Source organism: Geotrypetes seraphini, chromosome 13, assembly GCF_902459505.1.
Source record: "Geotrypetes seraphini chromosome 13, aGeoSer1.1, whole genome shotgun sequence".
Lineage (NCBI taxonomy): Eukaryota > Metazoa > Chordata > Amphibia > Gymnophiona > Dermophiidae > Geotrypetes > Geotrypetes seraphini.
The window spans coordinates 4,906,438-4,921,129 of NC_047096.1; the positions used below are offsets into that span (position 1 = coordinate 4,906,438).

The 14,692-nt window shown below is 45.2% G+C and overlaps 1 protein-coding gene across 6 annotated transcripts in view; it reads right to left on the reverse strand.

Annotated features, from left to right (window-relative positions):
• PLXNA2 (plexin A2) overlaps positions 1–14,692 on the reverse strand; it is a 742,509-nt gene that overhangs the window by 157,061 nt on the left and 570,756 nt on the right. For all 6 annotated transcript variants that reach the window (XM_033917847.1, XM_033917849.1, XM_033917848.1 and 3 more), the window contains 2 exons: positions 8,083–8,183; positions 197–320 (listed from right to left, as the gene is read on the reverse strand). In XM_033917847.1, coding sequence (XP_033773738.1) covers positions 197–320; positions 8,083–8,183 — 225 coding nt within the window. The remainder of the gene's footprint in view (positions 1–196; positions 321–8,082; positions 8,184–14,692) is intronic.

Consider the following 14,692-nt stretch of genomic DNA (forward strand, 5'->3'; position numbering starts at 1 on the left):
TGCATGAGATCTATGTGCACGCATTGCTTTCAATGCATATTCATTGGGGAAATCCTGAAAACCCAACTGGATCGCAGCCCTCAAGGAAGGACTTTGAGATCCCTGGTCTATTCAAATGACCTGGAGCCAGCTCACAGCCATATCCGATCTCTTCTGGCTACTGGCTAGCGCGGGACAAGCTGAGTGCGGTACCTACCGGAATGCTGTGTTCAGACACAGAGATGCTGCTGGGCTGTACGACGGCTCTCACGCACTGCTCGATAGACGCAGCGAAGCGATGGAGCTCACTTGCACGCTCACACTTATCTCTCCGAGAGCACCTGATCGCAAAAAGGATCATAAGAATACGCAGGGTTATTGCTATACAAACATGCAGCAAAAGCAACAGGTCCACGTTAAGTGCCTCTTCCCGAATAAAGAGTGCCACCGAGTATGTTTAGCACAGGGGTGTCAAAGTCCCTCCTCGAGGGCCGCAATCCAGTCGGGTTTTCAGGATTTCCCCAATGAATATGCATGAGATCTATTAGCATACAATGAAAGCAGTGCATGCAAATAGATCTCATGCAAATTCATTGGTGGAAATCCTGAAAACCCAACTGGTCTTTGACACCCCTGGTTTTAGCAAAAGAGCTGGGAGTTAAACATGCAGTGGTGGCACTCTTAGCCCAAAAGAGATGAAGCATCTCCGATTTTCACAACATAGGTGCTATATCATGACAAGGGCTTCCTAGTGGTTCAAATTTTTGCCATAGGTTGAACCAGACATGGGCAACTCCGGTCCTCAAGGGCCGGAATCCAATTGGGTTTTCAGGATTTCCCTAATGAATATGCATTAAAAGTAGAGAATGACACGGTGAATGTTACCCGCCAAGTAGCCGCGGGTAACCCGCCAAAGCGGTGGAGAGGGGAAAAGGTGCTCACCGCAGGTATGGGGACAAGGCCATCCACTGCCCTGTGTAGCGGTGAATTGCCTTGTCCCCACAGTTAAGGGAGGGGGCCACGTGCGGCCCCCTCCCTCCTTCCTACCTACCCACCTGAATCTACCTATCTCCCTCCCTCCCCCTTACCTTTGCGGCATGTTTTAAGGTTTCAGACTTGTTGAAAGCCACCAGAGCATACGTGTGTGGGCAGAAGCTTCTCCTCTGACACACGAACACTTCAGCGGCTTTTAACAAGTCTGAAACCTTAAAACGCACAAGAAGGTAAGGGGGAGGGAGGGGGTATGCACGGACCGCGTGAGGGGTGCCAAAGGGCAGTGAGGTGGCAAGAGGGAAGGGTGGATGCTGCAGGGGCGGTGAAGGGAACGGCGGGGGCAGGGCAGTGAAGGGGACGGTGGTCCGGTGACAGGGCAGTGACGGGGACAGATTTTTTCCCTGTGTCATTCTCTAATTGAAAGCAGTGCATGCAAATAGATCTCATCCATATTCATTGGGGAAATCCTGAAAATCCGATTGGATTCTGGCCCTCGAGGACTGGAGTTGCCCATGTCTGGGTTGAACCCTCTCCGTCCCCCACTGCAGAAATTGCTACAGCTGTGCTGGAGCAGCACCGTATGAAAAACAGAAAGTGAGGCAGAGGGGAGGATTTTGAACTGCGTAGAAATCTGACTGACAAGAATATGGTCCTGATCTTTCATAATGAGAACTATCAACCTGTCTGTACCGGGACAAGGTGTTCCTGGAGACCACAGAGAGGGGCTGAATTTGCACAGCTCTGCGGCTCCAACGCTCGTGCCATTTCAGACGTACGTCACTAGGCTGAGCTGAATAAGGAAACACTGGCACATGGCCTGGCTCCAGCAGACAGCCCGACATAAATCAGTACCCTGCCAGTTGCTCTGTGCTTCTGGATGGAGAGAGCATATTGAAGAGTGAGCTGACATCTGGGACCATATCCACTCCTCTCGTATGACCTCGGATGGTTATATGATGAAGTCCGCTGCAAAACCTGATGCGGTTTCACTGGGCATATCCAGCTCTGCACACTCAAAGCTTCTCCAGGTCAGACATTCTTGCAGAGGCAGAAAAGATGAGCCCTACACGAGAAGCAACAACCAGGAAGCAACGATGCCAGTTTTGCCAAGGAGAAGGTGAAAGAAAGAGCAGGGCACGCTCATGACAAACCACCAATTTACTAATGAGTACCAAAAGTGTGGTGGGTTCCGATAAGATCAGTGCAAACCTTGAGGCTGCTAAAGCGAACAGGGAACTCTGGCTCCCCAATACTCCCCCTCCTCCTCTTGGATCCAGTATGTTCACTTTCGTTGGTTCTCCCTTACTATTTTATTTACCACTTTTAACTTAACTCGTAATTGATACGTTTTATATATTATATTACTGCAAACCGTTTAGCTATCGACTGATAGACGATATATCAAGTGACAAATAAACTTGGAAACTCAATGCTAATGACATGCAAGGGAGACCAAAAGTAAGGGGGAGGAATGTGCCTGGTGCATCTGCAGAGGAGTTTTGCAGCAAGCACAGCTCTGGCACACATGCCCAGGTAAATCCAGAAGTGAAGCACACGCTGGCACCATTCTTTCAATATAGGGTTACCAGACGTTCGGATTTACCTGGACAGGTCCTCTTTTTTAGAGGACTGTCCGGGTGTTTTCCTGGTTTGGAGGGAGTTTGACCTGGTCTTGGACTCACTCTCTCCAGTCCAGCCCCCACCCCGGAGTTGGACGTCTCCCCTGCCCCCAGTACCTCCTCTGACGCTGCAATTTCACAAAACTTTGGGCAGTCGGCAGCATTAGCAACAGGATCTTACTGCTGTTGGCCTGCTCTGGAAGACTTTGCTCTGCAGCATCCCACCCACACGGAAACAGGAAGTGATGCAAGTGAAGGCTTCCGGGGCAGGCCGATGGCAGCAGCATCCTGTTACTAACGCTGCCGACTGCACGAACTTTTGTGAAACTGCAGCGCCAGAGGAGGTTCCGGGGAAAGGGGAGACTCAGAAAGCCCTATCTGACTTCAGGTTGGCCCGAGTGAGGGGGCTTGAAAGAGAGAGAGAGAGAGGTTGTGCTGGGGGGGAGGCAGTTTAGAGGCGAGATGGGATGTAAGGGCAGAGCACTTTGGATAGAGTGGGGATGGGGCATGGGCGGGGTTGGGTCAGGTGTCCTCTTTTTCGATTGAATAAATACGGCAACCCTATTTAAATGTAAAATTTTCTAATTTTTTTCCCCCACATAAAAGGCTTATATTTAAGCCAATGTTTGCTTCCGCTTTCAGGTTTGCTTGGATTCGCACACACCAGCGTGTTTCTCACTACCAGTGCTTAGAGGCTTTAACCACCCCCTCCCCCAATGGATTTGTTTGTGCGCTGTTCTCTGAACTTTGTGAAGAGCAAAAGACCTCCATTTGACTACATTTAAACACAATTTATTTCCTGGGCTAAAGCCCTCTGCGCATTTTGCGCAGATTTCACGGCAGTGCTAGTCCCGTGCTAGTCGCTTCGAATGCTGGTGTTAAGAGCCTCCGTCTGTATGTCACGGAGAACTTTTTCCTTCCCTTCCAGCGGACTAATATTTATGCCGTCAAGAAGAACGATTGAGGTCGAAGTAAATTCATAAGTTAACAGAAAAATGCCGCTGACCCTCCGACGCAGCTTGCTTTCTTGTACTGCCTGTGCTGTGTGTGAATCCACGGTATTGCCTTACCTGTTCGGCGCTAGGGGGCAAAGAGAGGGGGAAGTGATATTTCAAGGTCCAGTCCCCCACCCCACCCCAACCTGCTTCCAAGTCTGTCCACACTGGTCTTTCTGTCCTGGCTCGTATCACCCTCAGGCCAGTGTACAGAAACAGAGCACTTTCTCCTGTCGACTGGAAACACTTGTTTCCTTGTGTGGGTAATTGATCTGGAAGCTGCTCGGTTGCCAGTGTCTGTTTATCTATCCTCTATGGCTGCAACACAAACAGAGCGTCCTGACTTCCCACCTCCCCCAGAATCAAGAAAAGCAAGTCCATCTGGTCAAAGCAAAAACTGGCTGTGAGCCAACAGATGAAGACGAACACAGCGAGAACAGCTGTTCCACGCGACATTCAATGATTTACAGCTTCAGATAAGACTTAAAAGAACCAATCCGTGGCTGCCAGTAATAGGGGAAAGTGGAGAAGAGACTCCACCGGGCAATGCTGAATCAGGGGAAGGGTCCCCCCCATCCTGAAAGAATTCCTTGAACAACCAACTGGACAAGGTTCGGTCACTGCTTCTCTCCATGTCTCCTGTTGTATCTAGCTATAATTGTGTAATAATATAAGATGATGAAAGCCAAGTAAAAAAACCATCTGCCCCGATGCTTTCCTAACAAACTGTACAAAGTCAATACTGGGGGAAAGACGTCATAGCAATGTCACTGAGCAACAGCCACTGTTGAAATAAAAAAAGAGCCCTGATATTTTCTGCCTAGGGAGTGGACAACCCAGGAGTCCAACCACTCCAGCACTTGTCATATTTTCTGCATGAATGGTAAACCTGCCAGTGTATTCTCCTCAAACTATTATAAAGTAATAATACATTCATTCTGTAACTCAAAATAATGTAAGTCGCCTTGAACCTGTTCAGGCATAGCATGACTCAGAAATACCAGATTAGATTAGAAAAGTGCCATTATATGTATTTATATACTCTCTGTTAACTTGGACTCAAGCATCCAGCAAAAAGAAATCAAACAAATACTGTAATACTTTAAATAAAAATGAAAATAAAATCAATTTCTGGCGGAAATTTAAGTGTAAACTTGGCATGTCAGTTTGCCGACCACATGTCCAGTAGTTTGTCTGGAACAGTTTATGGTATGGCATAGTATGGAGTATAGTATTAGTCAGGAATATTTTTAATAGTAACTCTCAAGCAACCAGAAACTACATTTATCCGGCATCTATCAATCCCCATGGGTGTCGGTCAACTGAGAGAGAGAGAGAGAGAGATGGATGCAGAGTGCCGTGACAGAAATATATGTGGGGCGGAGTCGGAGGTCCGAATTATGGATAGGGGAATAGGAAAGAGAATGAAAGTTTTTTTTTTATTATGCTGGTATAGCGTTTGAGTAGAGGATGAGATTAACTGAGAGAGAGAGAGAGATGGATGCAGAGTGCCGTGACAGAAATATATGTGGGCGGAGTCAGAGGTCTGAATTATGGGTTCATAGACAACCCCGCGAAAGACAAAGGCGCGCACCGACAACTGAGCGCAAGACGGAGGCGCACGCCGAAGAAAATTACAGTTTTTAGGGGAGCCTCCCCCCCAGTTTACTTAGTAGAGATCGCGCCGGCGTTGTGGGGGGGTTTGGGAGGTTGTAACCCTCCACATTTTACTGTAAACTTAACTTTTTCCCTAAAAACAGGGAAAAAGTGAAGTTTTCAGTAAAATGTGGGGGGTTACAATCCCCCACAACGCGGCGCGATCTCTATTAAGTAAAGTGGGGGGGGGGGGGTTCCTCCCCATGTCCCCCCTGTCGGAGCTGTAAAAACAGTAATTTTCTGCAGTGCGCGCCTCCACACTGCGCTCAATTGTCTGCGCGCACCTTTGTCCCGGCATGCTTTTGACCTGACACCGAATTATGGATAGGGGAATAGGAAAGAGAATGAAAGGGTTTTTTTTATTATGCTGGTATAGCGTTTGAGTAGAGGGTGAGATTTAGTGATATTATTTTGAGTTAGTTGCCTACGGTGTGTTTGCTTTCAAAGAAGAGTGTTTTTAATTTTTTTCGGAATCTGTTCTAGAATGTTTCCATCTTGATGTCAGTCAGGAGGTTGTTCCAGGTCTTGGTGCCAAGATATGTGAAAAGCGAGTCAAATACGCGTTTGGATTTAACCCCTTTGGGCGATGGGAGTAGCAGTTGAAGCGATTTCAGTTAGTTTGAAGGTGACACGAGTTTTGACAGGCAGTCAGTATGAGTTCTTATAGTAGGATGAGACGGAGTAAAATTTTTTTTAGTTTGAATATCAACCTGTTTTGAATCATCTGTAGTTTGTTCAGGAGAGTAGAGTTTAGACCCACCCAGAGGGAGTTGCAATAGTCCAGCTGGGGTTGAGCATTTGCGTTAGTATGGCAAAATGGCGCTCTTGAAAAAAAAGGCCCGATGAGTCTTTTCATATATACACACACAGACCCACACTCATACACAGAGTGAGGCAAACAAATAACCCCCTACAGTTTTCTCAGCAAACACTTGCAATTTCATTTATATGCCAAGTGGAATCAGATTATCTATAAACATGGCACAGCTAAGAACTTTTTAGCGTGACCACCCAGCGATTTTTTTTGCGCGCTCAAAAATGTTTGCACTGTAAAACTGTAACAATTATCTACCAAGGGGGGGAACCGGCAAAATACAAAACTATGAATCCAAAATATCACTCACAGTTTGCCACAACATAAGAAAGAGCCAAAGTTGAAATTCATCAATCGAAATGAGCCTCAAAACCGATACTCTTAAGAGCTCCATTTACTATCGTCGGCAATTTCATAAAGTCGAGCAAAACAGAACAGAAAAATAAAAAAAACTTAGTAACCCAACTGAGAAAATGTGTTCTTCAAAAGCCCAGACTTCCATAGAACCCAAAATCAGGCTCAATCACACACTAGCAGCAAAAACTGTCATTTACACACTTTGTCACCTACAGTTCAGCTTATACAAATGAAAGGTTTAGGTAAATGGTGTCCTCAGGGAGATGACAAGGACTTACTCAAAGGCCACATACATTTCTTCAATAAAATACACCCCGTCCCCTTCCTTCCTTCCCTGCTTTGCATTTAGACGCAGGTTGGCAGGTCTGTAGGTGTGCTAGGCCACTCAGCTGCCGAGAGCTTCCTGAATTCTAAGCCAGAGCCGGAAAAGCAGCATTGAATCTTTCACTTCTCACAGGAAGCAGGCTGAGCCCTTTTCAGGACCTTTCCAGCACTCTCCATCATTCTGCTCTGGCACAGGCCCAAGAAAACCCAGCAAAGTTCACTTCCAGATCCTGAAACCCTGTGGAGGATTCGTTCGGAACCCTCCCTGCAGAAAAACGCCAGGCTACATGGCTACAGGACAAAGTCAATACAATCGAAGTGAATTTGCACTCTGTGCCTGTCCCCAGATTTCTTGAATTCTGATACCGTCTTCATCTCTACCACCTCCACCCAGAAGCCATTCCTCAAACTCACCACTCTGGCTCATCTCAATCAACAGCTCATGCTGCAAACCGTTCAAACTCCAACCTTCTCCATGCAGACCACCATCAGGAACCTTTCAGATAAACTCTGCATGCTATCTTTATCCAGACACACTTAGGGGTAAGTAGTCAGCCAGCGGTAGTTAGCGTTGTTGTTTTTTTGTCCGGGCACCAGCATTGACTATCTAGATTAAACTTATCCAGTTAAGCGCAATATTTGGAACTTAAATAGTTAAGTCAAACTGGATAAAGATAGAACTATTTGTCCGATTGACTGCTGAATATCAGCACTTAACTGGATTAAATGCTAACTCCATCATTCGGCCACCTACAAAATAGCCGGAGCATGAGGTCCAGTGGAAGAACTGCAGTAAACCTCATTAATATGGGACAGTACTGGATGTGGTAACAGCAGTGAGTGTGTCTGAGTTTAAAAAAAGGTTTGGACAAGTTCCTGGAGGAAAAGTCCATAGTCTGCTATCGAGACAGATATGGGGGAAGCCAATGCTTGCTCTGGGATCTGTAGCAAGGAATGTTGCTACTATTTGGGGTTTTGCCAGGCACTAGGGACCTGGATTGTCCACTGTGGAAACAGGATACTGGTCTGACCCAGTATGGCTATTCTTACTCATATGTAAGACTAGGTTAGTATAGTAAAGCTTGGGTGCTTCAAGATTTTCCCTCCCCTTCCCCCCCCCCCCCATAGGACAACTAGGGAAAGCCATAGCTATTAGCAGCTTGAGGGCATGTGTTGTGTGGGCATTTGAAATGTTACAGGGTACACAGGGCATGCTGTTCTATTTTAAGTACCTGGTTGTTAATATGCCACTGGTTTTATTATACATAAAATCATGTCAGCTGCAGCAGGGAACTTGACTGTAATTCATTCCATGCAGGTGTGAAGCGAATAATGAAGGACTCACATGTTGTGAAGCACACACCAGCCGCAGTGCGGGTCTCCCGAGCTCAGGCATTCTCTGCAGGATGTATACTGCTCACAAGTCTCGACCGGGACCCGCCACACCTGAGAAGCAACAGAAAATCAGTCACAAGACTGTTAGACATTCGAAAATATTAAACTTAGTCTTTTAAAAACTAGGAACATCAAATTAAGAGGAACATATTCATATCAGAGTGACCCAGCCACTAGCTCAGTGGTTCTTAACCTTGTTGGAGGTACTGAACCCCACCAGTGTCATATGCGTGTTCACCGAACCCTTCTTTATTGGAAAAATAAAATATGATTTTTACAAATTCAAAACATAGGTATACAGTGAGGGAAAAAATAATATCAATTTTGAAAACAAAAAGTTCTCCTATATTTCGAATAATAATAACATAATAATGAAATTTACTGCAAATCAGTGTGACTTCTGAGTTTGTTAATGTTTAGTGATGTCGTAGTGACAAGTGGGTGTGGCGAGACTACGAAGAATTTAGTTTTTTCTGAATTAAGCTTCAGTCTGAATTCTGTTGTCCATTGTTCCATCAAGTTTAGTACTTCTGTTGCCATGGGGTTAGCTTCAGAGAGAGAAGTAGTGATTGGGATAATGATTGTAAAGTCATCTGCGTAACTGAATAATTTTATACCCCGCTGGGCCAGTTGCACGCCTAGTGATGACATGTAAACATTGAAGAGCAGTGGGGATAATGGTGACCCCTGTGGAACGCCAGATGGGTTTCTCCAGGTATTAGAGAGGTTGTAATTGAAACGTACTTGATAAGAAACCTCGGAACCAGTCGAATACCTCATCTCTGATGACAATTGTGTCTAAGCATTGTAACAATTTCTCATGATCCACCAAGTCAAAGGCCGAACTCATGTCAAATTGCATGATCAGGGCGTTATGGCCCTTGCTAAATAAGGAACATAAATAATCCAGGGTCGCTGCAATCACTGTCTCGGTGCTAAACAGAGGCCTGAAGCCAGATCGGGTTTAATGTAAAAGAGAGAACTGATCAAGGTAATCCATCAACTGGGTATGTACCAGACCTTCCATGAATTTTATGAAGAGTGGAATGGATGCTACTGGTCTATAGTTGGTTACTGATGCTAGGGATTGTTTACGATTTTTTGGAATTGGGGTAATTATAACGTGACCGTTATTAGTTAGGAATTTTCCATTTTTAAAATTATCGGTCAGATAGTTCCACAATGTTAGTTTAAAGTCTAATGGGGCTGCTTTCATAATGTCAGGGGACAGGAATCCAGAATGCAGTGTGATTTAGTGTAATTATTCCATTCTAGATCTTGAAAGGAGTTCCAAATCATATCCGCTGGTATTTCATTTCCGTGTATGTTGGCTATTTGTTGTGCACATATTTTGTTTGTCGAACAGTTGTTTCTTAGATTTATAATTTTTGAATCAAAATGCTGTGCTAGATCGTTTGCTGACGGTAGTTTCGTATCGTGCATGGATTGAGTGTGGCGTGTGGTGTCAAATAAATTTGAAACCAAGTTGAACGGTTCTTTTGTGTTGATTCCTTTCGATGTGTTCATTTTGGATGAATAGAATGCTTTTCGTTTTTCTTTTATCAATTGTTTGTAGCTCTTTATGTTGGATCTCCAATTGTTCCGGTCTGATGTTTCTCCCTTTCTAGTCGTCTTACTAATTGTTTCATTTTTAATAGTTCAGAGTTGAACCATTGGAATTGGTATTTATTAACTGCTTTCATAAACAAATTCACCCTGGAAGTGTAGAATCTACAATGTGACCCAAAAAAATTAGTTTTGTTAACAACAATAGTAAAATGACTAAATTAAATTAATTAGCGAGGTAAACTTGAGACAGGCAAAGTAAATCCTAATAATAGCAATTACATGATAAAGTGTCAGAAATATTCACATCAAAATAGTACAGTACGCTCATAGCAATATAATAATAGATGTCAGCGGATACAAATATAAGAACCTAAGAATAGCCTTACTGGGTCCATCTAGCCCAGTATCCTGTCTTCACGGTGGCCAATACCTGGCAAAAACCCAAATAGTAGCAACATACCAAACAGAATCCCAAATAATTGCAAGATTCCGGAGTCCCAAAGTGTAGCAACATTTCATGCAGTGGCTTCCCCCACGTCTTTCTCAATCACAGACTATGGACTTTTCCTCCAGGAATTTGTCCAAACCTTTCTTAAAACCAGCTACACTTTCCGCTCTTACCACAACCTCTGGCAACACGTTCCAGAGCTTAACTATTCTCCGAGTGAAAAAAAAAATTCCTCCTATTGGTTTTAAAAGTATTTCCCTGTAACTTCATCGAGTGTCCCCTAATCTTTGTAATTTTTTGACGGAGTGAAAAATCGATCCACTTGTACCCGTTCTACTCCACTCAGGATTTTGTAGACTTCACTCCTATCTCCCCTCAGCCGTCTCTTTTCCAAACTGAAGAGCCCTAACCGTTTTGGTCTTTCCTCATACGAGAGGAGTTCCATCCCCTTTACCATCTTGTAGCATATAACACAGATATGCTATTTACAATATCAGCACAAAACAAATGAAAACCCTTAATAGGAAACATATTAGAACATTCAAATAACACAGACAGGATAAACACATCAGCACAATACAAATGGCAAACCCGAGATTCAAGCATTCAAATGACAGAATGAAGCTCATAATGTCAGCGCGATGCAGCTGAGACTGACATGTAAGAAGCCTTCAACCAACTAGCTGCTTTACCTTGCCAGTCTTGATCGAGCCCCTCAAAATTAGGACGTAACCAGACGGGAGCAGTATCGAGACTGGCAGAGCCTAGGGTGACTTGGCAAGAGAGAAGGCCCCCGCGGGGTCTGGTTTCTTCATGGTCAGCCAGTTTAGCGGGACCAGGACTGAAGGCAGGGCCGATCGCAATCCAGATGCGAGCTGACTCTTCACGCCCTCCTCCTCATGGCCGACAGCCACAGGTACCAGATGCGTCTGCATTTTCTGTTCTCTCTTTCTACTGGAGAACTCAGCATTATAAAGGGCAACGGCACATCCTTTGCTAAAGAACAATAACCTTGATCAGGGCAAACTTGAACGGTTAGCGGCCAGAACCCAACATCCCATTTCTAGGAAAACTTATAGAACAGTCTGGCCCAGATTCTCTAACTGTCACCGTTGTCAGCTGTCGCCTTAAAAGTAGCCACCAATCACGTGAAGGCAATGGTCAAAGAATCACGCCTCCAGTAAACGTAGGTGCTGAAAATGTAGACCAGGGTTTTCCAGGCCTACAAGGTTTTCCCTGGCCCACTCTAGCATAATGACATTGTAATGTAGCATACTGTAAGTATTAAGAACATAAGAATTGCTGTACTGGTCCATCGAGCCCAGTATCCTGTTTCTAACAGTGGCCAACCAGGTCTCAAGTACCTAGCTATCATTTGATTATGTTCACTGCTGTAATTGTTTATTGCTTATGCTCAACTTTACATCATCTTGCAATAATTTCTTCTAAAAGATAAATCCCAATAACGTAAATATGGACATAAAGACAGACTGCCACTGTTCCACCCCAATCATGATGTTATCATATCTCCTCTCAGCTGTCTTTTGTGGTCAATGCTGGAGCATTGGTCAAAGACTTGGCAACTAAGTTTCAATGCCAAAAAATGCAAGGTCATGCACCTTGGCGGCAAAAATCCATGCAGGACTTACACCCTAAATGGTGAGATCCTAGCAAGGACTGTAGCAGAACGTGACTTGGGGGTGATCATTAGCGAAGACATGAAGACTGCCAATCAAGTGGAGAAAGCTTCATCCAGGGCTAGACAAATCATGGGCTGTATCTGTAGAGGTTTCGTCAGCCATAAGACCGAGGTCATAATGCCGTTGTACAGATCCATGGTGAGACCCCATCTGGAATACTGTGTACAATTCTGGAGGCCGCATTATCAAAAAGATGTGCGTAGAGTTGAGTCGGTTCAGCGAATGGCTACCAGGATGGTCTCAGGTCTCAAGGATCTCCCGTATGAGGAACGACTGGGTAAGTTGCAGCTATACTCACTCGAGGAACGCAGAGAGAGGGGAGACATGATCGAGATGTTCAAATATGTCACGGGCCGTATCGAGGTGGAAGAGGATCTCTTTTTCCTTAAAGGACCCATGGCATCAAGAGGGCATCCGTTGAAAATCAGGGGTGGGAAATTTCATGGCGACACCAGAAAATATTTCTTCACCGAAAGGGTGGTTGACCGCTGGAATAATCTTCCACAACAGGTCATTGAGGCCAGCAGCGTGCCAGATTTTAAGAAAAGATGGGATTGGCATGTGGGATCTCTTCATGGAGGTAGTTAGGGGGTGGGCCATTAGTATGGACAGACTAGATGGGCCGTGGCCCTTTTCTGCTGTCAAGTTCTATGTTTCTGTGTTAAGCTGAAAAGCCCCAACCTATTTCGCTTCTTTTCATAAGGATGAGCTCTGTTACCCTTCTCGCCACCTTTTCTAGTTCTATTCTAATTTTTGAGATGGGGTGACTCCAGGCGCAGTCGTACCAGGGTCCTATACAGAAACTTAATGCCAGTTTTGCTCTCCGTTCACTATCAAAAGACCCCTAACAGTCTGTTTGCTCTTTTGGCATACTGGTCTGAAGTTTCAGCATTATGATCAGCCAGGAAGATGCCCCCCAACCCCCACTGTTTTATCAGAGCTTCATGGGTGGTTTACAGTTCTCTCACTCTCTACCCAATGCTTTAAATAAACCCAACTCATTACTTCTTCCTTTCCATTTCCAGAAATGGGCAGAGACTATTTCGAAATAGAAGACGGGGGAAGGAGGAAGCCCCCATGAAACACACAGTCAAACATCGCCAGCTGGTTCTACTGTGCCCCCCAGCAGCATGCACCGCTTCAGATTTGCACTTTTGACAGTGAGACAACCAAGCACGGCTCTGCCACCTGACGAAAACAGTGGAGCTGCTCTCCCCGGGCATAAGCGCTTCATAAAAAAGATGGCCGGCAGGTGACTTTTCCAGGCTGTGAGTAAAGAGCCTGCTGAAAGATGGGCCAGGGGGTGCCCTCTGCAGTCTGCTTCTCTGATTGAGATGCTTGTGGTCCACTGTGGCATATCCATTATAGCAACCTATGGACTCCCTCCCCTCCCTTCCCCTTACCCCCACTGTCAAAGCACAGAGCTGTCTGCTTCTCCCCTTCCCCCTCCATATTTCTAACCCTGGTGAGTGATGCCGGCATCTGGCCGAAAACTGTGTGCGCTTCATCCGTCAAAACAAGAGGCTGGCTCTCAACAGCTGAGAGCTGAGCGGTTGAATGGGATCAGTGTCTGTCTCCACAAAGACCACTTTCACAAAGGAGGGCTGCAGGATTAACACGGCCCAATACAACGAGAAGCCTGGGCCTCCCCAAAACTGATTTTCTGGCTTCCTGGGCCGCTCGGAGCTTCCTCGGCATTGCACACAGGACTGTAGAAGCTGCCCTGTCTCCTTGTAATTATCCCCATAGCAGCGCTGTCCCTGAATTGAATTTAAAAACAAATTTTATAAAACTGCTCTATAGCCAAAAGGAAACTATGAGGTATACAACAAACACACAAATTATAGAGTAAAAACATAAAACTAACAAAGAAATATACAGCAATTAAATATACACAGAATTAATAACCAAGGTAGCCATAAATAACACCATACCGTATGCCGAGTCCTTGAGCTACCACTATTTAGGCATCCCTGGGCGTGATTCTCCCAAAAACGCAGACCTAAGTTTTTTCTTAGGTGGCAGTCGCCGTGATTCTGCTAATGGCACCTATGCATAATTGAGGCGCAGCTGGTGTCATTTTTCTGTAGTTGCACTGATTACCACAGAAGCACCCACTGATCACACCCCCTTCCCCGACATGCCCCTTCCACATGAAAAATTAAAGGATTTTTTTGAGCACGCAGTGTACACATGATAATCTGGAATTCACCAAAGGACACCTGGGCGCACCCTGCGGTAAGCCCTTCAGCTTTGCAGCTGGGTAAAAGAACCCCCAAATGTCTACAGAGAGGAGATGAGGCAAACTGGGGTCAGCTTGTATTTTAGACATCACACAAACACACATCATAAAACACACAAAAACACACACACATCATAAAACACACACCATAAAACACACACACATATCGTAAAACACATACAACACACAAAACACACACACAACACAAGACACACATACACAACACATAAAACACACACACAAAATACAAACTCATATGCCTGCTTGGACCAATCAAAGGCTACTGAACATACAAAGTCATTTAAGAAATATGAAGGCAGGACTGTAGAAAGAAGTCTGCCCCCCCCCCCCCAAGCGGTTACAGTCTGATGTATAGAAATCTTATTCCCAGGAAAACAGAGTTCTGCTATTTATTTTGGGGTATTTATCTACCACTTATAATCTAAGTGGTTTACATTCAGGCACTCAAGCATTTGTCCCTGTGGGCTCACACTCTATCTAATGTACCTGGGGCAATGGGGGGATTAAGTGACTTGCCCAAGGTCACGAGGAACAACATGGGATTTGAACCCACAACCTCAGGGGGCCGAGGCTGTAGCTC